The sequence below is a fragment of the Camponotus vicinus genome, unplaced genomic scaffold, assembly GCF_025532165.1.
Source record: "Camponotus vicinus isolate PSW18456_S1 unplaced genomic scaffold, iyCamVici1.0 SCAF_6, whole genome shotgun sequence".
Lineage (NCBI taxonomy): Eukaryota > Metazoa > Arthropoda > Insecta > Hymenoptera > Formicidae > Camponotus > Camponotus vicinus.
The window spans coordinates 9,342,909-9,368,311 of record NW_028141978.1 but is presented as its reverse complement, the minus strand read 5'-3'; the positions used below and the strand labels follow the sequence as shown (position 1 = coordinate 9,368,311).

The following is a 25,403-nucleotide window of genomic DNA, read 5'->3' as shown; positions in this document are numbered from 1 at the left end:
ACATTTCGTTTCACAATTTATGAGAGAGTAATGATAAAATTGTAAATGCGATAAATAATAAATGGCCTAAATATTAACGATATTTCATTATTATTATATATTAATATATAATATATTTTTTTACTTTTTTCTTCACTTATTTTTTATTTTATTATTTTTGGTAAATTTCTTTGTTTACTTCTTTCTTTTTATTTTGTTTCTTTTACTGTAATCTCTCTATTATCAATTTCTTTTACTCGTATTGCTTTTCATTCTAAGATCACACTATAGATTATTTAATACTGCATCTTCTGTAGTATTTATGTTTTTTACAGACACAATACAGATATATCGGCGAGAGTGATCTCACGGTTGGCGGATCATAGCGTATCGTGATTCGCCCAGAAAACTGACATCGATCAATCATATCGCAGACGAGTGTCGGTTTCCACGAAACCTCCCTTGACGTTCGTCACGTTTTATTACAATGCTTTTATACGCCCGAATGTGCACACAGCTCGGTTACGAGATATTTTCCCGAAAAAAAAGAGCTCGCCCTGCAAATCATGGTCTGCGACGAATAATGAAATTTTGGCGTCGCGAACTCGTACTTTCTGCTGAAAAAAATAACACAGCGCGACAATCTAAATGCACGGTTAAATATTTAAGCAAGATTGTATTTTTCGACCCTCGACCCTTGTACAATTTTGCCCATCTTTCCATATCGGCTCTGAAATAACGAATTGAAACTTTTATCACTCTCTGACCTGGTTCTTGTTGTACCTGCAAATTGCTACTAAATGATGCCTCTATCGTGAAAAGTGTTGAACTTTATAAATTTCCAGGAATACACTGAAAAAATTGTATTCTCAACTTAAGAATGTGCCACTTATCTTTAGAAATAGCGCCAAGAGGATCTCCCTTTTTTTAGTATATATTCTAAAGATAAGTGGCATATTCTTGGGTTTGAGAATGCAATTTTTTCAGTGTAGATTTATACATTTCGCTCTATTCGCGCAGATGTATTTAGAACGATTTTAATGAGCATAAAAATCGTTAACGCGACCGTAGGACGTCTCGCAAATAAAACTTCGTGGTTAAAATTTATATGGTTATACGTCGTGTATTTATGACACGCATTAGCCGAGGAATATGGTTCGTAAAAATCATAACTCTCAATCATCAAAAGCCTTCGTGTGAGTTACAACTTACATAAATTCACTTGAATTTTTATATCATAAATATCGCAATATAAGTAGCGTGCTAAACGTACATAGATCGATCCTTATATCAGTAAATTCCTAATAGAATTATAATATTTCTCTTATAATTAAGCGAGAACATTCTGTCCTTTGCGCAAACTTATATCTTCCATTGTGAAACCCACCATCGCTTTTCTTTTATTTTCGCCTATTCAATGCCAGAAGCAGCGCAATTAAATTGAATCTTGTAAAAAATTGACCCATGCTGAATCGCGGAATCCCCGACCGCGATCGTGGAAACTAGTTTCACGAGAGGCGAGCTATCGAGAAGTAATATAAACTTTATATCCCTCTTCACACGGACGGGAAACTCGTAAGACAAATATATGTCGAGACTGTCGTTTCCGGTTCGCGCAACGGCTTACGACGGCAATGCTCCACGGGGCTACAATGTAAACATATATCGTCAAAGTGTATACAGATATGAACTTATATGTGACGTGTCTATACTACGTGTATATGACACACACGTGGTATATATGAGTATATACGCCCGTAGAGAGAGTAACCAAGTTTTCAGATTCCGCCGTAAAAATGGACGGTCATCGTAAAAGAATTGCGTTAAACTTAATGTTCGGCCGTTAAGAAACGTCTTGATAAAATAAAATCTTAATCCCGTATCTCGCCCTCGCCCTATCCTAGGAGAGAAGATTTAATTTTCTCTCTCTCTCTTGCCGCCGCCATCCTGGACAGAAAGGGTTCGTCGCTCTCCCTATTCAAGATCACTCTTAACGATTTAGTGGACCGACGTATCTCGTGCGCTTAATCCTTTCGTATCCAAATTTTTTTCCTCGCGGGGTGATTTTATAGTCGAAAGGGACAGACTATAAACGGCGTTATTCACAACAAGATATTTTCCTTCCTCGCAAACTATCTCTTTCTTCTACAACGATCCTCGCAAGTTTGCTTAAAATAGTCCCAACATTAGGAAATTTACTTGGTAGTAGTAGATCTAAGTTTGAACAACTTTCCAACTTTGTAAATTTAAGTTCCGCAATGTCGTTCTCGATTCATTTCGAGTATCTAACGCTTTTGCCTGTTCCTTTTCAGCAAAAACGGATACGTGTGCGTCATGTTCCACAGGAGAGACGAACACGTAATAGAGATGCAACTGTCGGAATGGCGCCAACAGTCCGACGACATATGCAATGCGAGTACGTTCAATTCGCACACGATGCCGTACACGACGTTCATCAGTAAGTAAATTCTGACCTTCTAATCGAATTACGCATTGTCGTCGCAATATCACGTCGCAATAGTGAAGTAACTAATTGGGCTTTAATGCGGGGTGGCAACTTTCCGAGAGTCGAGCGAATGTAAATATACGCAAATGTGATTACGCTTAACAGTGTTCAGCGTTGACAGATCATGTTATATATATATATTTGTTACTACGGCTTTTAATTAACGCAGTTAAACGTGGACCGTCCCACCGTTAATACGTCCCAGCATTTTTGCTTTGTCGGCATTATAACCGTAATTAATCGAGTAAATTAATTTGCCGATATTCCGATAGAAGCGGCTCATAAATGAAGTTGCAGTTTCTTTTGGAAGTTGTCAAAGAGCGATTCTCTCTCTTTCTCTATCTATCTATCTCTCTCTCTATTAGAGAGCAAGTTAACTGCATTACCGTTCGATTAATATTCGTGGCTTCTTAATTTACCATTCATCCGATATCGCCTTCATTCCGGAAGCACGCGAAATAATACATATTTCGCAATGCATGTTCTCCGAGAATGTAAAATTTCTTTATGACTCGCGCGGGAGTTTCATTATCATAATCATAAAGTAATATTCGCGTTTCTTTTTTGCCAAGATTAAGTAGATTGGACGTTGGAAATTCGATCACGATCCGGAAACCGGAATCAGAAATAAACGGTTTGCTCGAAGGTGATTTCCGGATTTGCGCCGGCCTCCCGCTGGCTTTTGGTGCCAACTTGAGCCCTCCGTTTTTGTTCCGATTCATTGCTCGCGTCCCCTGCTTTGTCTCGATCTTATCGAATTACTCTGACAGAAGATAAGCGAGTCGAAAAGAGATTCACGCATCAAGCGGAGCAGGTATCCGATACACCGCTTAATGATGCATTTACAAACATTTTTTGCCGTTAAATAATTGCATATAATATCCATTTTATATTGACGTATCATGTTCAACTTTTTTTTAAACATTTAGTAAATTGCACTGTTAATAAAATATATTGCATTGCTCACAAGACATGATATCATAACTTTTGGGGGAAAGGGAAACTCTGGGACTCGAAATTTCGAATAAAACATGATTTGTGGTCTAATAGAAAATAGAAACGTTTTGTTTACCTCCGTAAACTAAGACATTGATCATGAATTCGAAGTTGTCAAATTATAAACGCGCTCTGTCGCATAGTTTCCTGAAATGCACACGCTCGTTGTTGATTTTGATCTCATAAAGTCTTTCCAAATTTTGATGCACTTTCTAGCGTTTACAGTACATAAAGTCGCGGATTCTCCGCGCTTTGTTCCATCCGCAGATTCCTTGATCAATTTGAAGTCGATTTTTCCTTCGCGAAAGTTTGATGAAAGTTCCAGTAACCTTCCTACGTTCAACTTTAAATACCCCTTTGTATAACTAATCCTCAACTTTCAAGATTCTTTCAAAGCAAAGTCTATTTAAGATTAAACGATGCGAGAGTGAGAGAGATTTCATTATCTATTTTTATCTCGAAGTTTGTTTTACGAAATTTTCTAAGTTAAATATGATTGATGTCTCGACATTATCGTTTGAATAGATCTGTCCAAAAATATCTATATCGCTCGATGGGGAAATATTTATGAAAAAAGACCGACGAACTCATGGGAGAAGTTTGTAAATGACAGAGTTTAACAATCAATTCGGTAGGCGCGACTTTACGAGACCATAAAGGATCATATGGCGGATCCGTCGTAAAGTCTCTCTCCTGTCGTCGGCTCGTCTTTCAGTTTCTCCCTAGTCGATTCCGGTAACGTTGACGAAGGACGATGTCGTTCCGCCGGTGCGGAATTTATCGCGCCGCCATTCGCACTCGTCTTTCCCTTTTGTGTGTCGTGGCACTCTCTCGGTGCGGATACACGTGGGTGCTATTGCGTTATCACCAGAAATCACTCGGCTGAGAACTGCATCGTGTAAAACAGCGTTTCCCAACCTTTCAGTGCACATTTAGAATTAAATAAAAAATAAAATGTGTATTTCTTTATTGCATATGCGCAGGATTTCACGCATCTTAATTTCAACTCATCTTCTTCATTTTAGTGATAGATACTTTGATCAAAATTAAAAGTTCAAAGTCCAAATGGATTTCTCTTGTAATATTGTAGATTACTATTATATTAAATCTAAGATTAGATTAATTACTTGAATAAATTTAAATAATATTAAGCTAGTAAACGATTTAGAGTTGGCCTGTCTTGCTATTCAACTTGAAAACTTGTCGTTGGTTGGGAAACACTGGTATAAAGTAAGCAGGTAGTTCGTCCTCGAGGCTTTTAGTCCCGACCTAGCTGAAGTAGCGAGTATAAAACCGCGATAAAGAGGCAAATATAAAAGCAAGATTCTTTCACGTCGAACTTCTTGAATGGATCTCCCCCGTCGTGAGAGAACTTGCCGTTCTGACGTTGGACACAATGAACAGCGGGCTCTCACCTCGACGCGGATCGTGTTGCGCTAATTTCCTACAGGAACAAAGTAAAATGCATTTACCTTAGCGTGCGAAATACATCGACTGCGTGTCGATCGCATATCAAATTGCTCGGCTAAAAGTTACACTGCAATGTAAGCACGAGCTTTTGTCGTTTACCACCGATGGATAGTATACAAATTATAATAATAATTGTTCTTCATATGTAGGAGGAAATTTAAAGATAATTAACGATATACGAACGCATTTTTTTTTTTATCAAATACTTGGAAATCAATTTCTCGTTAATTTCGCAATTCGATTGATAAAAGATACACACATGTGCGAAATAAATAATAATCTTTACCCATTTTTTTAGCAACCGATCCGTCAACTCGGCAATGCCCCAATCTCGGTCGTTACGAGATCGTGTCGTTGTTTCGGCCACCGCATGCCGACAACATCGAGAACTTATTAGCCGCCGATGGTGAGCAGAACGTTGCCAACGCTGCGGAGGTGCACGATGTGAGAGTGCCATCCACGCCATTCCCAAGCCAATGTCATCACGGCAGTGTTCGCAGATTGGACATCGGTTGCAGGACACCCGATCGCATGGAGTTTGCTACGTCCTGCAGCGACGAAGCATTATCCGGTAAGAATTATTCTTACCATCTGTCATATTTTTCGCGTTGTATTTATATTTTTTCTAGTTGCATCATTATGCGTTGCGTGTGCAATTAAATGAAGAATAAATCTTATTATTTACATATATTATATTTCATTATGTACGTATTTCACAAAGGACATTTGGGAAGAAATCTTTTAATTCTCTATTCTAAACTGGAGTAGAGTAACTCTATTACTTGAACAGTAGTTGAGAAACATTCTCTCCTATCTTAGATTTGCTATTTAAAATTCTTATGAATTTAAATATTGCAATAGCTATATTAAATTTATTTCGTTCGGGAAAATTTTTTATTTTATATTACGCTTCGAAGATTTTTTGATCCTTTCACTTAAGCGACCGAGGGAAGTTAATCAGAGAGATGTCTGATAAGTAATGGAGAGGATTTCATCCGTTAAGGACGACGAGTTGCTGAAGCATTTGGAAACTTCGACGGATTCTCGACATGTGACATAGGTCAGGACAGTTAACAGACATATTTCTCGTCGTCGTCATCGTCATCTTTGAACCTTCCGAGTTAACTTTTTCTTATCCTCCGTGCACCAATCACTATAATAGATTTTTATCAAAAAGCTTGCGGTAAACGAGCTTCCGGGGACGCTGTCTTAACAATGTGACGGTTCGAAAGACTTGATGGACGCCGTCCGTTGTCTTCGATAGCGTATTTGCAGAAGCTCCGTGGTTCAGCAGAATCTTCAGCGCTCGAGATGTTCAAGAGAAAGAGCTAAAGACAGAGAGAGAAAAGGAGAGAGATAGGAGACTCGACACAACACGGACTGGAGCACGTCCGCCCGGAACATCTTATCGGATTACCCGCACTTCCTTCTCATGTCCCGTACCATCCTAGTTCGCGCAAAGTTATCACAAGTGGTGATAGTTAGTTTGCGGAAAGGCAGCGAGTGTCACGGTTGCCGGAGAGTATAGAGCGCTTACTTACGTCCGCGCTAACTTTGTGCGCTTCGTTTGACTCTATACATAAAAATTGACATGCTATCTGAATTACGCCGCCGTGCGATTCGCTGTCATCTGGATTGACGATTTTTATGAGATTCTCACTTCCCTTTTTCTCTCTCTTGCTACATTTAATATACGGGATGTTTCTTAATAAGTGCGAAAAATTTCAGGAGATGATTCTTTGTCGAAAATTAAGGGGGGTTTTTCATATAAACATATACTCCTACATCCCTCCTTGTGGAGTTACACTTCTCCAAAAATGGGAGTAAAAATTAGGTTTTTATTATAATTTTGTTTTTGTTCCAATTTTTCCAACATTTATTCTAATTTTATTTTTATTTTAAAATTTAACTTCTCGTAATTCGAAATCTATGCTATTTATCATGCTGTGCACGATAACGTATTTTATTTTTTTTCTTGAAAACTACTGATTTTATAAAAAAAATAAAAGAAATAAAAAAGTTTCTAAATAAATCAAACTTTTTAATGTATATTTTTAGATGATCATATTCCGGCCCATTAAAAAGTTCTAATAAAAAATTAAATAGGAGTTGCTAGTTTCATCCCCTTATAACAATACGGGAGGCTGAAAAAAATATTAATAAATAACCTTTTTACTAGTAGAAAATATATCCACCTAATTTCATTTCTTTAACTTGCTCCAAATTTGAGAAAAAAATAAAAATCTAACTTTTACCCCCATTTCTGGAGGAGTGTACACACAGGGAGGGATGTAGGAGTATGTTTATATGAAAAATCCCCCTTAATTTTCAACAAAGAATCATGTCCTAAAATTTTTCGCACTTATTAAGAAACACCCTGTATATTGAAAATAACTTAATTAATAATAAATTGTACGTTGCAAGCATTATTGTACGTATTATAGAGATCCATTAATTCTGATGGGATATCCATTTACATATTTATAAACAATCAATCAAGATATTCTACTGTACCGGATTGTATTATATTTTAATATCTCCTTGTATATATAAACGTCACTGTAAACCGTATGTTTATCTCGATAACAGAACTACAATAGTAATAACCAAGTTTCAAAATAATGCCGAATGATTTCCGGATTAACTGGATTTCTGGAAAGATATAGAACGCTGTTTATATTCAGTCCTCCCCCTGCGAATATAAACGATACGAACGCGTAACATGTGCGAAGCCGATGGTGTATCTCTGTAATCCGCGAGAAATACGTTGATACATTACAGAACCGGCGCGGTGAGGAGCATTTTGTCAGCCGGAAATTATTTTAGCGGCGCGAGTTGTACCGGAACATGTTGACACAACCGAGGATTTAGACACTCGAGTCCTGTGTCTCGCAACTGTCGACACGGGATTGTATTTCGAGACACGGATATCAACGATGAGAATGACGACAACGACGATAAGAAGACAAAACAACCATTAAGACTTCGTATAAATAGCCTCGGTTTGCTCACTTCGACTTGAATCTCGCGAGTGCGATCATTAATCGCGCCTTAAATGGCCTTAATACGTATTCGTAAAATCAAGATTGTTTGTAAAAGATGATGAGAAAAGATACATACTCAAATTATTTAAATTTTTTGACTAATGAGAGCTTTGACGAATTTAAAGCCACATCATTTAAGGCTTTATTTTAATTTCTATCGCGAGCTCGTTCTATTCCCTCGAATAGATAGGGGTTGATGTTCAATCGGTGGACGCAATCGAATTCTTTTAGAGTTATCGTATCTTTGCAAAACAACAGGTAGAAAATTCTATATTTATTCTGATACGTCAACGTCGCTTACCACGTTTTTTTATTTTTTTTTTTTTATCGTTGATAGGTGCCATCACCCATCGTTGAACACGATGCGCGGTCTCGCGTTTCCTCTTTACGCGAAGTCACGGGCTGTCGAGCGACCGCAGTAAATTCTCATCTTACTATCTTGCAAGTACGATCGGGTATCGTCGCTCGAAACGTCACGCCTGATATCGATGTGTCGGCAGGATTTATGATTCTCGTTTATTCCTCTTTCGTTCTCGCGCGCATTGTTACGAAAGGCGCAGGAGCAAGTGCCGTAGAAATGATGACATAAAAGTAGCTTTTGAAACGATCGAATCACATTTCTCCCGCTTTTTATCGGACACGTTAATTGAATGGTTGAGCGGGATTATAGTTATCTCGTCCACCAGGAAACGAAACTGTTATAAAAACGTTACGAGCGATAAATTCAGCATTTGATGAAATTTGACAATTCATTTTCACAATTTCAAAGTACAATATTAACGTCAAGAAAGCCAGACGAGAGGCTATTTGATTTAATATAACACAGGATACTTATATTTATTATTAATTAATTTATTACAGTCTTTTAATGTAATTTATTAAATTTCTCGATACAACAATTATGTATTTTCTTTCTTTTTGCATGATATTATAAATATGCATCTTTCTCAGAATCGAGGAATATAAACTTAACAATGGCAAAGAATGAAAGCAAATCTCATCAACGACATGACTTTTTCCAGGTGCTCCGTCAGATTCACATCTCTAGTTTAGTATGTTATTGTCGTCAGCCTTCTTTAAATCGTCTTAAAAAAAAAAAAACTTTTATATCATAGCGCAAAGTTATTACTCGTAATCTTACTCTACCTCGTACCACTTCAAAAATATCGAGGAGTTTAATACGACTTTGCGGCGATGGTCTTCTTAGCTGGGCGTCTATCGTGCAGAAAATAAATTGCGATCGTTTTTTTCGCTCCGTTCACAGCCGATGTCGTTTCGTTTCCAGAGTACTTATGCCACGGAACTTGGATCGAAAACGATACCGCTTACTTGGTGGCCAGCACCGATGTCGGACGTTACTGCCTCGTTTATAGCGCGTCCGCCGCGACGACAGGAAGTCGTGAACTCTCGGTGACGGGCCATCTCGCTTCCTGTCCGAGGGCCTCTCATCGCCATCCAGTCTCGTGGCAGGTGAACCTCACGTCGTACGGTGAGCATTGTTCATTCTGAATGCAACACGCGTCTCCACGCGCGAAAATTTCACTGTTTGCGAAATTCTTCGCTAACTCTAACTCTTTTTAATTATAATTTTTTTTATTTTAAATGATATCATATATAAGTTGCCAACTTTGTCGACATTCATTGAGAAAAGTCTGGCTAATTTAAAAAACTTGATTTCGTGAGAAACTTTTTGTTCTAAATTTGACAAAATAAATTTTTCCCTCAGCTCGCGCTTCTACATCTCTTCCTAGGTCTTGCTTGTTTCTATATAATTTTTATAAATATAAAATATAATTTTTAAAAAATATTAATTATATATTTCAGCTCAATGCGGTGACATTTCGTCGGCGACTACGTGGGCGCTTCGGGTGCCGGCGTCTCTTCTTTACATTGTCCTCTTCGGCGCGCTCCTCGCCAGATATATCGCGAGGTGATGCCACTGAGCCGAAACGCGCCACACATCCGTGGCAATATAGTTGAAAGAGACTTTTATTGCGATCTTGCGTTTGTGGTGATTATACATATAACGTTCTGGGAGACAGAGGTAAAACTAATAATCAATCTTAGGATATAAGTGAGCGCGGGATGCGTGAGGTGAGTGAAGTGATTAAGAAAAATAAAAGAGACAAGTCGGAAACGGGTAAGGTATATATACATAATATATAAATGCATGTGCCAGGCCCGCGAATGTGGCAGAGCCGAGTCCGGAAGCGAGGCTTTACGAATGTACATAAAAATCGATGCATCCACGAAATACGATCTCCCTGTGCACGTTCCTACGCTACGAGAGATCGATCGAAATGATGATAATATTATTGCAGAAAGCATCATTATGAGAGAAACTTTGTTATCTTATTATGAAAATAAGAATATTATGAAAGGGTAACATAATCATTTAATAAAGTTTGCATTATTGTGATATAACGATACCTATTCATAAATTGTAATTAAATAGGAATTTATTGCTAGAGAATGTGATTTTATGCAGCAGCTACAAAATATATTCCTCCCTCTCATTCCAATCCTGTTAATAACTGCAATTACGGAAATTAGTTCTTGTCATTATCACGCTCGAATACCGTGATTGTTACAGTTACGTTAAATATGCCGAATTCGTTCTCTTCGTTTATTACGTTCGTGTAACAGAGAACCTTGTTACATTTCTCATAGCAAGAACACGAAGCGAGAGCGTGTTGCGTGGTGGCTGTTTTCATAGATAGAATCGGCAGTGGATTTGTGTTACTATATAATGGAATACGTTTGCCTTTGAAGATGCGAGAAACGACGACTTAATGATGCAAATATTGAGTTTCGCGAAAAATGCTGCCTTCGAGGCCGCGAGACCGGAAATAATGAACAATGCACTCGGGCCCGAGATTTATGCTTTCATCTTTCAAGAATGATATCTCATTACGAGATGTCACCGTCTAATCTTGTTTTATAACAGCTGAATATTGTAAAAATTCTTCTCTATTCGGTATTTTTTAGATATATCTATAATATAATATAATCTTTTCTCAAAAAGAAATTATTTTCATGTAAACTATTTACTATCTAATTTTATTCGATATAACGCAATCTTCTTGCGTTTGTATTAGTCGTCGCGTGAAATGATATAATAATAAAAGAAAATAAGGGTGCTGGGGCCAATATTATACGATACGAGTGTTGCTCATAGATTGAGAGGAAGTAAAAGCGAGAGAGCGCGAGAGAAAGGACGTGATAGATCTATAACCACTTATTTAGAAGTAGCTCCACAGCCGCTGCCACATTCGCAGGACACATTCGACGCTTTTAAGCGCGAAACATGTACTTATTTAGGGAAGAATAAAAAACTGCCACGTCCAACTTGTAATTATATACGCATTTCCATTAAAAGCTTCGTGGCACGAATCTCTCTTTGCCGTGAAGCAGAGGCTGTAAAAAGGAGAAAAAAAAAGGAAAAAGCTGTACGAACGATTATTACTGTAATTATTACTACTATCACTGTTAGTACGATAAGGCAGAATAATGGACGAAGAAACGGACTCCTTGCTCCTATAAAGAATCTCTCATTTTCTTTTGTACATCTCGCGGGAGAGATAGTTATCAGAGGAGCGTTTAGTCTGTAAGCTCTCTGTAAAAACGTTACATTGATCCGCTATTGAACTTTAATCCTCGTGCGATAAATGTGAGGTTGAAACCGGCTGTACGCCATCGAAAGTTTCTATAAAGTGAAAGAAATCGAGAAATCTCGACCGCGCGAATCCTATTGCGAATAATCGTAACGAAAACAAAACGAAAACGTACCAACAGAAGCATTTCAAATGATAACACAATCTGAAATAAATATAAAATATTATTGCTACCAATCTCATTTTCTTTGATGTAAAAATATCAAATTTGCAAACGATAATTTTCATGTGTATGCGTGATTAATGAAGTTCAATAACGAATGTAAAAAGCGACTTTAACAAATGTTTGCTTAATATTTGAATAATTTAACTCAATCAGAATTTTTGCAAAAAAATAATTTGTTTTTTAATAAGATACTAAATGAAATACCGAAGTTATATAACATAAAAAAGTGCAATTTAAAATAAATATATTATTCGATTTAGTTATTAAATAATGCAACAAAAATGTGCAGCAGAAAATCATTGCAATACAACATATCGTTATCAAGAGAAAAGAGACAGTAGATTAAGTTGCATGTAATAAATAATGTTTAAGTTTTCTTTTCAAAAATTTAGATTTATAATTTCATGTGATTTTTAAGATAGTGATATATTCGAAAAGAATCTGAAATTAGCAAAATAGATTCTAAATTTTCTGTGATTTCTTAGAATTGATATTTACTGAGGGTAAACTATTTTAACATTATATAGACGTCTTTTGAAAAATTAATTAATTGAGTTAATTATATATTGGTTACAAAACACAAAATATTTAGTTAAATATATACTAAAACATTGAGAGTTACTGTATAAAAAGAAGACAGAGAGGTTTTTATAAGACGGTGCGATCGTTTGATACGATTCTCCAACAAAACCAATGTGTCGACAAAATATACATATTTTTTATTCAAAATATTTTACTTACGGGCTTTCTGATCGCAAGACGGAGAGCGGGAACGGTATTTGACCGCGTATTAATCAATTATACATATACATGTGGGGACAGCTAGATATGTATGCAAATTAAATATATAAATATAAATACTATAAATATATATAATACGCGACAATTCAATGTTGGCTATAAATTGTACACTATTAGATAAAATGAACAAGCTATAGGAAAACAATGAAAGAGATAATGGATATAGTTGACGATCAAAAGACAGTATTCAATCAACATTCGATTGCTTCCCACTGTGCTTAATCCTTTACTGAGAATATGCCATGTATGCGACAGAAATTAATTTTTTTAATTTTTTTTACAGTAAAGGATTGTATAATGTATATTATGTCTTTAATATTGACGAGATTGCATTCTCTGTAGTCAGGGATTGCAAATTGCGTGCGAAGTTTCTCCAGAACGTTATCGATAGATTTCAGAGTGCCGGCTGTTCTAACTGCCGTAAAGATACAGCTATTGTCTTTCCTCAGACGCAACCGTGATCCTCGAGATACGTACATTACATTTCGCGCCCTGTCAGTTAGTGTTCTATAATGTATATCAAGCTAGTATCATCTTGGTTCTACAAACTAGCTACTAGTATTGTGCAGTATCAGCAAAACACGAAATATACGAACCATCTTGCGGACCATCATTCAGGTTGCGTCTTAGGATTGAAAGCTGCGGGAAATTACTTGTACATAATAGACTTAAAGGATTCGAATAGTGACAAATACGATCGAGTGTCGAATCTCGTGTCGATACGACGAGATACTCAGTGTAAAAAGAAGAGGAAGAAAGAGAACAAGCTGGAGGTGAATTCAATTTTATGATAGATCGCGAGAGTGTAGATTTCAGGGTATTTATATCGAAGGTTACATAGTTATATATGCAAATATACAGAAATATTTAAAGATAAATTATATTGTGAAAAAAATATATATATACTACGTTTTTATTGTTGTAAAGTTGGATCCGAGACGTCGACAAGAACAGACTCTGTTCTTGTGATTACCTTGTATAGTTCGTGTAGTTGCACTCGTGTTTGCTATTAAGTTGCCTCTGTCATCCTGTAATAACGATATTCGATTTCGCATCGCGAAATAGTTCTTTTTTCAAAACGTTCGAATCAAATGTGTAAGATGTGTCGCGAGAGAAAGCTGTCGCCTTTTCTTCATTTCGTTGCTTGTCTCGAATTTGTGTGCGTGGCAAAGATTTTTAAAAGAGATTTTCTTAAAAAACGACAAGCAGTACATGCAATGTATATTTAAGAAAATTGTCAAAAAATTGTCGATATTATTCCTATTTACCGGTGCATGAAGAAGAATTAAACGACGTTTAAGCGATTGAACAAATTTATCAAATCCGGATATTTATAATGAAAACCGCGCAGGAAGACTCATTCCTGTTCTCCTTATGCAATGTAACCGAACATGCGCACACGTTACTACCTGTAGAAAATACGACACAACGATTATTACCGTCTCTAGTCTTAGCGAGAGTTGTTTGGTAATTTTAATTATTTTTCGTATAAGAAAGAAAAGAACGGGGCGCCGCTAATTGATATTTAAGCATGCGAATTGATTTGCGGGATCGAGGATGACGAAGAATTCCTCCTTGCGGCCTTCCATTCTCGAATCGGATGCAGAAGAAATCCGGTCGACTTAGACATTTTTATCTGCGTGAACGAATCCGGATGTATCTCGAGGCTTCCTCTTTCCGTTACGATTCGCGACGTGTTATCCTTATCGATAGCGTACGGCTCGGTGATTTAGCGCCCTTCGAATTTCAATCGGAGGCAGCGTTACTGTACACAATTTAAGGCATCTCAATATACCCGCAATAACGATGATAGATTAAGAATAATCTTTCACGGTGTAAAGTCACCTGATACACTTTTCACTAAGAAATATGTCGGCTTATGTACGTACGTGCGTATGAGCGGATAATAAAATGAGAAGTTAAAGGGAGACGGCATCGATTTTATTGAAATTACTATTGTATGTAACTGTAATGAAGGGGAAGAGAGAGAAACTATACAGAGAGTCGACGAAAATGTTTTGCACCGTGACACGCGCGATCTGATGGTACTACTACTCTAAAAATTTCCACACGCTTGAAAGCTATCGAGAATCTATAAATAACTGAGTGTTTTACTATTGGATTAAAATATTACAATGATACCTATTAATGTAAATGGTTTTTCATTATTATATTATTATTATTATTATATTATAGATGTTATACTTAATAATATATTTACAAATAAATTAAGACGAATCCGTGGTTTTATTCTCTACTCCATCGTCTCCTATTCTTTTTTCGTAATTTGAGAATTAATTGCAATTAGAATCAAAGACCTAGATATTTTTATATATTTTTTTTAATATTTAAAATAAGTTATAAATTATTCCATAAAAAAATCTTATGATCAATGTTGAAATGTTTTACATATGCATATCAAATATTTTTATAATTATTTATATATTTGTTCAAGTTGCTGAAATGGCACGAAGAAAGAAAGAGTAAGAATTCCGACAATAAATATGTTTTATTACACATATATCTCGTACGACGATTACACGATATTAATACATTCATTTAACTGTCCAGCAATCAAACAAGGTATTTTTATTTTTCTCTCCTCGTCATCTCATCACCGTTATATAATTCTATTATTACTAGATATTGTTACACACATCTCATTGAATCACAATGCGATTTTTTATATTCACAAAAACATTGGATCGTCACTTCTCACGTGCTTGTGAATAATAATTTATTTTCACGTTCTTTTTCCTTATTTTTTGAATCTCTGACAAACAATCAAGATCGCTATGTACAGAAGACACCAGTTTCAACTGCTGCTGCTCAAATAACGATGTTTTATTAATAAATCGAATTAATTCAATGAGATTTATATAACAAGTCATATTTTGTGTGGCGTGTTTCTTTATATTTGTACCTGCGCGCATACTCGCGAGATCCATCGAGACGAGCGACAAGAAAACATTACGGAAAAAAGAACGAGTGCGTTTTCGCTCGTCTACGCCAAAATACAATCAAAGGCGCACTCGCACTAAATTAAAAAGATCACCGTTTAATCGAATACTTTCGCCGAGTTTCCAGTTCGGCGTCAGTGCAGAGGTACATCATCGATAACACTTCATCGTCCCTTCTCCGCCTTCTCCTCGTTCAAACAACGTTGCCTCGTGAAGCGAACGTAATCTCGATTCGTTTGCGTAGTGAGTGTTATCGTTAACTAGTAAATCAGTATCTTTCTTATCGCGCTTTAATCATTATTATTACTGTTAATATTATGATCATTATCAGTAATTATTATTATTATATTATTATTATTATTATAACCTCGTTGCTTACGCCCTAAAAACTTCGTTAAGTTAACTCTCCTTCTTGACTTAACAATTGTAGTCGCGGACTCTTGTGAACCTCGGAGTTTTCTTACAAGCTAAACTTGGTGGCCAGCACCAAACACTCACTAGATCACTGTCTACAACACACATAGAGATTTTGCTTTCTCCGTAGTATTTTTTTCTTTTTTCTTTTTTATTATGCGATTATAAGGTAATTCCCTTAACGTGATTAAGAAATGTATGATTATATGAGCCCGAGCTATCACCGCTTATACACGCCTAATCAGACACCAAATTTCTTACTCCACGCAGTCGATGGCAAGCTTTACGATTTAAATAGTTATAATATTAATTTTGGTTTAGGCTGATCTTCGGTTTACACTCGGTCATTAAAAAGACGTGTTTCACATTCATTTCCCTGATATTATCGAGGCGCGCAATTGTCATCATTTCACCAATACGACGAAATTAAATATTAGTCAAAAAGAGGAAGAGAATAATCTTCGTGGGATGTCGACAATTTTGTACATTAAGAAGCACGACGAGATTGGCATTGTGGACGATCGAGCCTTTGAACGGCGATTTAATCGGCTCGATAATTCCAAATTCGCTTGGGGCAATCGCATTTTGAATACCGAATGAATTTGCAAATTTGAGCGATTCACGGACATCCGTAGCGAGAAGATGATTTCATTTTCACGTTCCACGCGAAATTCCAGAACGATTCGTTCACCGTCGCTGGAATATTTGTCGCCAGAAGACGTATTGGTGAACGGCACGCTCGGCAATCAACTTAACAATCACTTATATATTACTCTTTGGTTAAAAACATCTATCGATATATATCCTCGCGCGCAGTTGTAGTTGTACGTATTGCGTTTGTGTCATGTGTCTGTATATGTATGTATGTTTCTTTATGTATATTTTTATTTGTGTATATATTGTATACATAACTCAAGAAAAGAAAGCGTCTCGGTAATTAATTTTAATACAAACTTAAAAGGCCAGCTCTCGACATAGTTGTGTATTAAAATTAATTGTCCCCTTATCTCGATGCCTTCCTTCCTTTCGTTCTGCTGCTCGGTGCTCTCCCATTGATTACGCGAGTTGGAAAAAAACAGCGAATTAATATCGCTTTTTTCTCGTAAATCATGTAAATGGTGAGTAATACTCTACGTGTTTGCTCTAGCATTTCCTTTATAGACACGCGGCTACTTCTGAATTCTCGTTTTCGATTACGAACAATTCAATTACGAATTTCTCTACATCTACAAAGCGAACATGACAAAATCTTACGATTAAAAAGACAGGTATCCTTCTCTCTACCGATAAGTAGGTGTCTATTTGAATGACCGTCGAAGAACCAAAAAGATGAACGCCTAATGATATTGAGTATCCGCTTAATTGTTCTCTCCATTTCATTTATTTCTTTCTGATGTATCGTATGTATCGGATAACGTATCCTTGATCCATTCGATATCGCGTATGTAATTTTGAACATCGATTATTGTGGGACATTTCGATTATTCGCAAAATTGAATCATAATAGATTGTTGAATTTACAACATGATGTCATATCGTAACACAAGAAACAAATTGATGAGCGCATTTAGAATTTCTGTCATATGCAAATAAATCTCAATTGACTCACGATAATTTCTGTGCGACGTTTGAAACGTTCAAGAAGAAGACAGTGACATCAATTTGTTCGCTAATATGCTTCGGCTAGAATCCATTGTATATATTGTTGATATGTTGTTGAGGATCCTGCATAGTTTTGGAAGAGAGGCTTCTTCCAGCCTTCGACGGCGGCACATCTTCATATGTCAAAGAAAAAGATGATGGATTGATATACGATGGACGATCACCGTCCCACAATCATCATCATCTTCGGTGTGTGTGCGTGTGTATAAGAAAACAAAAACATCTTGCCACCCACTCGATATATATCGCAAACATGCAGCTGCCGCTTTTATTTGCGCAGGTACTTTGTGAAGAGATTCGCCCCTCCCGCTTGATAGAATTCGAATGAGATGCGGAGACGAAATTAGAACGACGACGACGACGACGGCAAAACGTGCTCCTTTCGCGTCGCTCGTTTCGGTCCAGCCGAAACATAGCGATCCTGACGCATTTTCGCACCTCCGTCATAATTCCGTCGTCGTCGGGACGTTATCTCTTGTTGCTCGATCGAGATGGCTCCCGTCATCTCAACCGCCTCCTCTCGTGGTCCGGCCAACGCGGCATAGGTCGATACAAAGGGATCGGCGGCTAGGCGCGGCTACGTGCAAATGTCACTGACGCACGCGCCACCAGCTCTGATGCACCTTCTCATGGAACTTTCTGCAAATTCCGGCGAGCCTCCGTCACATCCCAGCCTCTGTGACGTTTTCCCCCGTCTCACCGCCCGCGTCCTCGCCAGTAAATGTCGTCGATTCACCACCACCGTCATCACTGCCGCCGGTATCACCACCCTCTACCGCCTCGCCGGTTTCGTCGCCTTCTTCCAACGTCACTTGGAAATGTATCCTATCCTGCTGTTGCTGACTTTCATTCGTTGCTGGTTGTTGCGACTCGTCGGACGGCGGCGAGGGAGGTATCATCGATTGATACCAATCGCGGTTTTCTTCAAGAGTATCCAAAATCTCCTGCGCATCCGGATGTACCAGATCTGCCCAGGTCTCCCATAATGGATGCACGATATAATCGATGAAACCGACCTGCGACTTCTCGATTGTAGCGCTGTGCCGATCGCACATTGGACTTATGTCCATGTTCTGTTCCCGTTCGCGGTCACCTTGCAGGAAGAACTCCTCCATTAGCAAACTCACCCATCGTCGGTAAAGTGGCAATGGTTTTGTTGGATTAGAGAGATCGGCGCAGTGCACCAGATTCTCCAGCACCTGAATGCGATCGGTATAATTGTCGAGCAATAATACGCCAGAACCAGCGACTTTCTTCGTCTCCACCATGGTTTTTAGATCAGCCAACAACGACATATGTTTGGACATATCCGTCGAGAGAACCATATCGATAACCATCTTTCGCAACGTCTGCCGCTGTTTTTTCGTCATGTTCACGAATATGTCACAACCCTCGTTTTGCAAAAGCTTGAACGCGACTGCCAAATGATGATTCTCCAACACTGACTCGTCGTTATACATCAGCGCGAGCTCAGAGCCTGAAAAAAAAAGATAGATCATTAATTCTCTCTTCATTACTGTAAAAACAAAGAGAATAGAAATAGATATACAATAAAAACAAAGAGATTATACACTTTCTTTTTTCTTTTATATGATAAAAAAATATGAAATATATTATTTAAAATATAAATATATTATCTATCGCAAATAAATAAATAAATAACGAAAACTATTAAAAATTTTAATATGTCGATATTTACTTGAATTAATGAGGAACTGATTCGTGAGTCCTGGATGGTCTACATCATGGATAGAAGCCGCAAATAATGCAGCAGTAATCTCCAACGGTGTGAACACGGACTGTAATATAATAAACAACATATTACTTATAATGTATTATCATAGAATTACCACACTCTTGATATCTCACTCTTGATTCTTCTTTTATGAAGAATAAATATATCGCACTCATTATTAGAAAATATATTTATAGCTAATTTATTATGTAAGTGACAACAAGTTATTTCGAATTCTTGTTAGACGAACGGCATAATGTATAAAATAAAATATATATTATTTTTATACTAACCTCTAGGGCAGGCGTGTTGAGCAGAGTGTGAGTAGACTGGGTCACATCAGCTGCGTGGAGGCTATTGTGGAAAGGATTATCCTTCACATAATGATCTTCCAGGGTCATCATGAAGGTAACGAAGGTTTTGGGCGGTATTGCCAGCGATTTGAGCAGATCTCGACTTTGGAAGGCCGTGTACGCCACACAAGTGAGGGGTCGATTACTACTAAGCTCGCCTATCCTGAAGATGTCGATGCCCCATTTATCGATGTCCGAGAGCAACTGTAAATAATTATGTGACAACATTAATATGTGATATACGATAATACACATATCGGTATTGTATAAGATATACTAATTAAATGTTTTATTTCCAAGTGATATCACAAGATATTATATCGCAACGAATAGACGTTGATTTATAAACGCAAACAATTCACTCATTAAGTGAAAGAAGTCGATGTGTTTCGGCTAAAGATAATAGGAGGTCCGGAATTATCACCAAGAGGTCACACATAGAGTTGATTATTAACGGACAACATTACACAGAAAGTCTCGGATTGTTTATGTTTATAGAGATAATAAATTCGATAAAAATGAAACAAGTACGTTAGGTGAATAATTTCAAGAAGGAGAGATGCACAATTTTCAATATACTAAAACTGTTTATAAAATATAATTTTAATTGAGTAAGTAACAACACTACAATTAGCTTGTATCGTCGTTTTGCGAGTAATAATAATTTCGTTTTTGGACCAACATAGGTGGGAAGCAACTGAAACATCAAATAAAGTATTCATGACGCATTAAAAGAGCATTCTGAGACGGTTGAATCATTGCGTAGGCATAAAAAAATGAGTCCGTGTCTAGGAAAGTCTGCAGGATCACGTAGCCATTTAAGGACACGTCTGCGTCGTATTCTACTTTAGTAAGCGAAACGCCAACAGTCTTTCTACGAGAGATCCGATTAATATGCAGAATAGAAATGATACTGAACTACATCTAGTTGCCATTCTCCTTCTCCTTTTTCATTAAAAAAATTTACCTTCATTATCATAATGGAAAGATCTTTATTGCTCTTCCATACAAAAATAAAATCTCTAAAAAAAAATACAGTGAAAAGACAAAGGATAATTTTTAGAGCGGAAGGAATTAAATTTTCGATGTTTATTCGATGCGATATTTAATCGAAATCAAAAGCGATTCTTTAAAACATTTATCAAATCTCGTTTAGTTTATCATGAATGCCATGGACGTTGATATCGCTCTCGTCGTTTGTAGAAGAGTCGAAAATCAGTTTTTCCTTCGTTTCTGCCTTCACAAAAGATGCGTCGCTAATCGCCCGAGGCGATTATTCAGGTTATCGAAACGACGCGACCTCGTCCCTAATGTTTCTGTCCGATTAAAATATGTACAACCACCAACCACTTTGTAATCTCGTATGCCACAGAGTAAACATTTTACTTTGTAAAAAGTCTTCCATGCCGATCGACACGTACTCCCCAGCGAAACCATAAATCGCAGAATCAAATAAAAAAGAAGCACAAAAAAGACATCAATATGCACGATATGATATCCTCGAGACGATTTTGTTTCAGTAAAAGCAAAAATATCTTCAGCGAATTATCAATTCTGATGTGCAAATCGATAATTATATCCAAATTCTTTACTATATTATTTCACTTAAAAAAATGGAATAGGAAATATCAACAAATAATATAAAAAGAAAATTCCGGTTATTTTCGACTTTAACTCCTCAAAATCCATTAAACTTTACTGCTAAGCGACTCCGTGACTGGTGCGATGCGTCATGACATTAAAAACAACTCCTATTCTTTCCCGATTTGATGTCCCTGGCGGTCCCTAATGGTTCGGAGGAAATGACGTTTCGCTCTCTGATGGAACTTTCTTTATATAATGAATAAACTCGGATGTATTCAGCGCATGAATCTCATCGTGTCCATGCACAACGATGCATGAAATTAAAATAACGCGATAGTCGCATGATATTATTATACGTACAAAGGTGTATCCTCTGAAGAAGAAGCATGATGAAAGTTCGGCCAACACGTTGCACAGTTAATATAGACTCGACACAGTTAATGACATTGCGCAAACTTTGTGCGCGAACTGCTTTAATTACCGATCTCTCTAATCCGCAAGATCTCGCCGCTGTTGATCCGATCTAATCCCTTTCTCCCTCCCTGTCTCTCTCTTGCCTACTTTTCTCGGCGTGTCGTTATATCGTTATTCCGTGCACGCTAATGCTTTCAAAAAATTGGATGTACTGTACATATTTGGCGATGGAGCATGTATTGTATGAAGGATATGGTTGGAATTTTTCAGAACCGAATAATATAGATATTGAGGTTTATAAGATACAAATAAAAGCCAAAAACACTGTAGAATTTTCGGTTTCGTGATGGAATTTATGCTAATATTATACGTCGATCTAAAATAAAAAAAAAAAAAACAAAAAAATAAACGAAAAGGAACGGGATCACCGACGATAAAAATAGTGAACGAGGTTGTTCACTGGGATAAATTTATCAAATCGAAACGTTTGCACGAAGGAATCTTTAGTCTATATTTAGCAGATTGTTAAAAGAAAATCTAAGAATGATCTTAGATGTAGTCTGATTTGAAAAATAGAATACGATATGTTGCAAGAGGATTTTATTCCATGTAAAATTAAATTTTTTTATATTATTACCAATATGTTTTTCGTATGCGTGCAAGATTATATTTCTATATCAATTAAGAGCGTTTAAATTATGTACATATAAATTAAAATAAATTAGTTTTTCGTAAATTGCGTAACACGTATCATAATATCTTCATTGTTAATAAGAAAGAGCGGCACGTGTAATCTATTCTACATCGATTTTGGTATTGCATTTTGATTATAAAATCGGAAAACAAAGCAATTGTTAACAATATACATTGTACGATTTTAATCGGGATTTACGCGATAATTGATTATTGAGATTCAATTATATTGTGTACGTAATTATTAAAAATTCGTTTAGTAAAATTTATTTTTTATTCATAACTAAATCAAGCTTTTCCAATTATGAAACAAATTATCAAGCACTTGTATTAAAGTTATGCATTATATAGGTACATGCATACATACATATATATAACATTATATATAACATTATATATCATTATAAACCTTCCATTAACAATCCTTCTCTTTTCAAAGAGTTTTACGATCATAATCAATAATATATAACAGATTACACGTGTGTTTCCTCGTTAGGTTATCATTAGTATAATCCTGCATTAAATAAATCTCTATTCCATCGAACTCCTATAATCAGCACGTAGGTGGATATCATTCCGGAATATTCTATCAAAAGCCATGTTAGTACCTGACGATAATTAGTGTTTTCCAAGATTATAAGATAATATAATATATCGCTCGTGGGCGCAATTCATCAAATCTCGGATACAACTAAAGATGCATAGGCGTAGATTATCTTTCATGAATATCAAGATTCAAATATGACTGTAAATATTCTCTCTTTATAATATTTATTCTAAATGCAATCATGAAATGAATCGCGTTATTAATATAAATAGAAAATAATATATTGATTATTTAATCAATACGAAAGACATTTTATTTCCATTTTTCGAGATTTGTATATTTTCTTTTACATAATAACAATCAATAAAATTTTTATGAGCAACTTGAATTACAAAATCTTTTCATTTTTTCCCCAGTGACTAAGATGTTCTTTTAACGATTCTAAAATTTCGACTTTAATTATTATACCCTTGTACGATGTGTATTTTTGCAGCAATTAATTTTGTTCTTTACCTTTTTGCCACGTTTACGTTTACGGAATCCCCGCGATTTGCGATACCCAGCTGCGTGACGCTGCCTGGCACATACGTGAAAGAGTCGAAAACACCATTCGCGATACACGGTGGCGATAAAGGTATTAAAGGTCAAAGGATCACCTTGCCGAGGTCCTCCTCGTGCGGTGTTTCCACCCCGTGAACCGGCACGCGCTCCCCGGTGAAGCTGTTGGTATGTGTCAATGGCCGCTTCACGCCGCTGATGTGTGACATGGCGGCGGGGCCCCTTTGTACGCGATCCTTTTTCTTCGCCGCCCGTACATCCACGCTGCCCGTAGCGGCGACCGCATCCTCGATTCGCAGAGATGGTAAGTCCAGCTCCTGCTGCTTGTCTAGAGAAAGGACAGAAAGCGGAAGCGTGATTGGATAAGTTGATCGGTCAACTCTGTGATCGGCGCTAACCTTAGCAGAACTTCCAATTATATCACGATAAAAAATATAATGTCAAGTTATATCGTGTAATATTTTATAAAAAAAACCGTAATGCATTTTTTTTTAAATTTATGTAAAAACTAACAGATTAAATAATCGATATATGAATGTCATTTATTAAGGAGAATGTTGAGATTTAATTTATGTATACAAAATGACAACCACTTGCATTATATCTTTGATTGTAGATTATTCGATGCGTTTATTTATCAGCTTGTAGTCTGCGGCCAGATTGACCGATAAGTTCGAGTCAAACAACAGATGACTGATAATTCGTGTCGTGTAACGTAACAATATTAACATGATTAAGAAAATTTATCATTAAGTTATAAGATTATGCAGTTGCATCATCAAACGTATTCGATTCATTGCGAAAGCCAGTCTCCTTCCGATTTCTTTCTGTTACGATATCAGAAAACTTTCGCTTTAGCCGACGATCGAACGGAACTCGTTAGGAAGCTACGTAACGAAACTCGTTAAGGAAGCAACGTAATGAAATCAGCGCGTCGTAAACGAAGCTAAGAGGAGTAGACAAGGATTACTCCGTTAAAGACTAAGAAGGGACAATATTCAATAAAATATCGCGTCGTTTCAAGAAATCTTTTGTCATATAGCGTATCTTCTGCAGAACATTGTCTCGAGTACAAAGGGATCGATCTATGCTTTTTCGCTGATAAACCTTGCGTGACCATAACTGACAATTTGTTCATCGGACAAAGCGAGCTAACCACAATGAATGGTCATGGTGGTACCGGTTACGGTCTTTCAAGGGCTTTTAATGCGTAAGAGCGCTCGTTTTATTGCATCCGTAAAACTCGCTTCTGGCGATGACCTCGTTAGACACAGCAGTGTCGCGAATTTCTCGGCATTTGCTTTTTCTGGCATTTCGCGGAAACGTATATAGCTTTTTCTTGAAAAACGTCAATCTTTATCCTTTTCCTCCCAACCTACATAAATTTATAATTTATATAGGTTTATATATTATTACAATAACCTTTTGTGCGCATCAAAGTTTAAAGGATCACATTTTTTACTTACCAAGGAAGGTGCTGCAGATGTACTCCGAAATTTGATTGCCAGATTTGGATGACTCCGAGAAATGCGATAGCTCTTTGTTCAGCATTCTCTTGAACTGTAATAAGAAAAAAATGGAAGTAGATCATTAAAAGAGTCAGATCAATTTTAGAGAAAGAGTAATCAAGGATATAGGTTGCTGATATATGAGTCAATAAATTACTGTGATAACGTACATTCATCATCATTTGTATCCATAAATAAATTCGATCGCATCCTGGACTTGAATATTCTACATCATCGAAAGAATATTCAACAATTTTCTACAACTTTATGAAAGGAATTTAATTAGATTACCTGAGATAAAATCTGTCTCTTTATTAAACCGACTCAGGTATATATTCG

At 36.7% G+C, this 25,403-nt stretch overlaps 2 protein-coding genes across 24 annotated transcripts in view; one reads left to right on the top strand and one right to left on the bottom strand.

Annotated features, from left to right (window-relative positions):
- LOC145972727 (uncharacterized) overlaps positions 1-14,868 on the top strand; it is a 238,513-nt gene extending 223,645 nt beyond the window's left edge. For both annotated transcript variants that reach the window (XM_083101588.1, XM_083101587.1), the window contains exons 12-15: positions 2,292-2,437; positions 5,250-5,522; positions 9,281-9,484; positions 9,820-14,868. In XM_083101588.1, coding sequence (XP_082957714.1) covers positions 2,292-2,437; positions 5,250-5,522; positions 9,281-9,484; positions 9,820-9,929 — 733 coding nt within the window. In that variant the 3' untranslated portion in view covers positions 9,930-14,868. The remainder of the gene's footprint in view (positions 1-2,291; positions 2,438-5,249; positions 5,523-9,280; positions 9,485-9,819) is intronic.
- A 258-nt stretch (positions 14,869-15,126) lies between these two features.
- Dnc (phosphodiesterase dunce) overlaps positions 15,127-25,403 on the bottom strand; it is a 315,712-nt gene continuing 305,435 nt past the window's right edge. For all 22 annotated transcript variants that reach the window (XM_083101564.1, XM_083101565.1, XM_083101575.1 and 19 more), the window contains 5 exons: positions 25,023-25,116; positions 23,655-23,884; positions 19,701-19,964; positions 19,372-19,471; positions 15,127-19,149 (listed from right to left, as the gene is read on the bottom strand). In XM_083101564.1, coding sequence (XP_082957690.1) covers positions 18,335-19,149; positions 19,372-19,471; positions 19,701-19,964; positions 23,655-23,884; positions 25,023-25,116 — 1,503 coding nt within the window. In that variant the 3' untranslated portion in view covers positions 15,127-18,334. The remainder of the gene's footprint in view (positions 19,150-19,371; positions 19,472-19,700; positions 19,965-23,654; positions 23,885-25,022; positions 25,117-25,403) is intronic.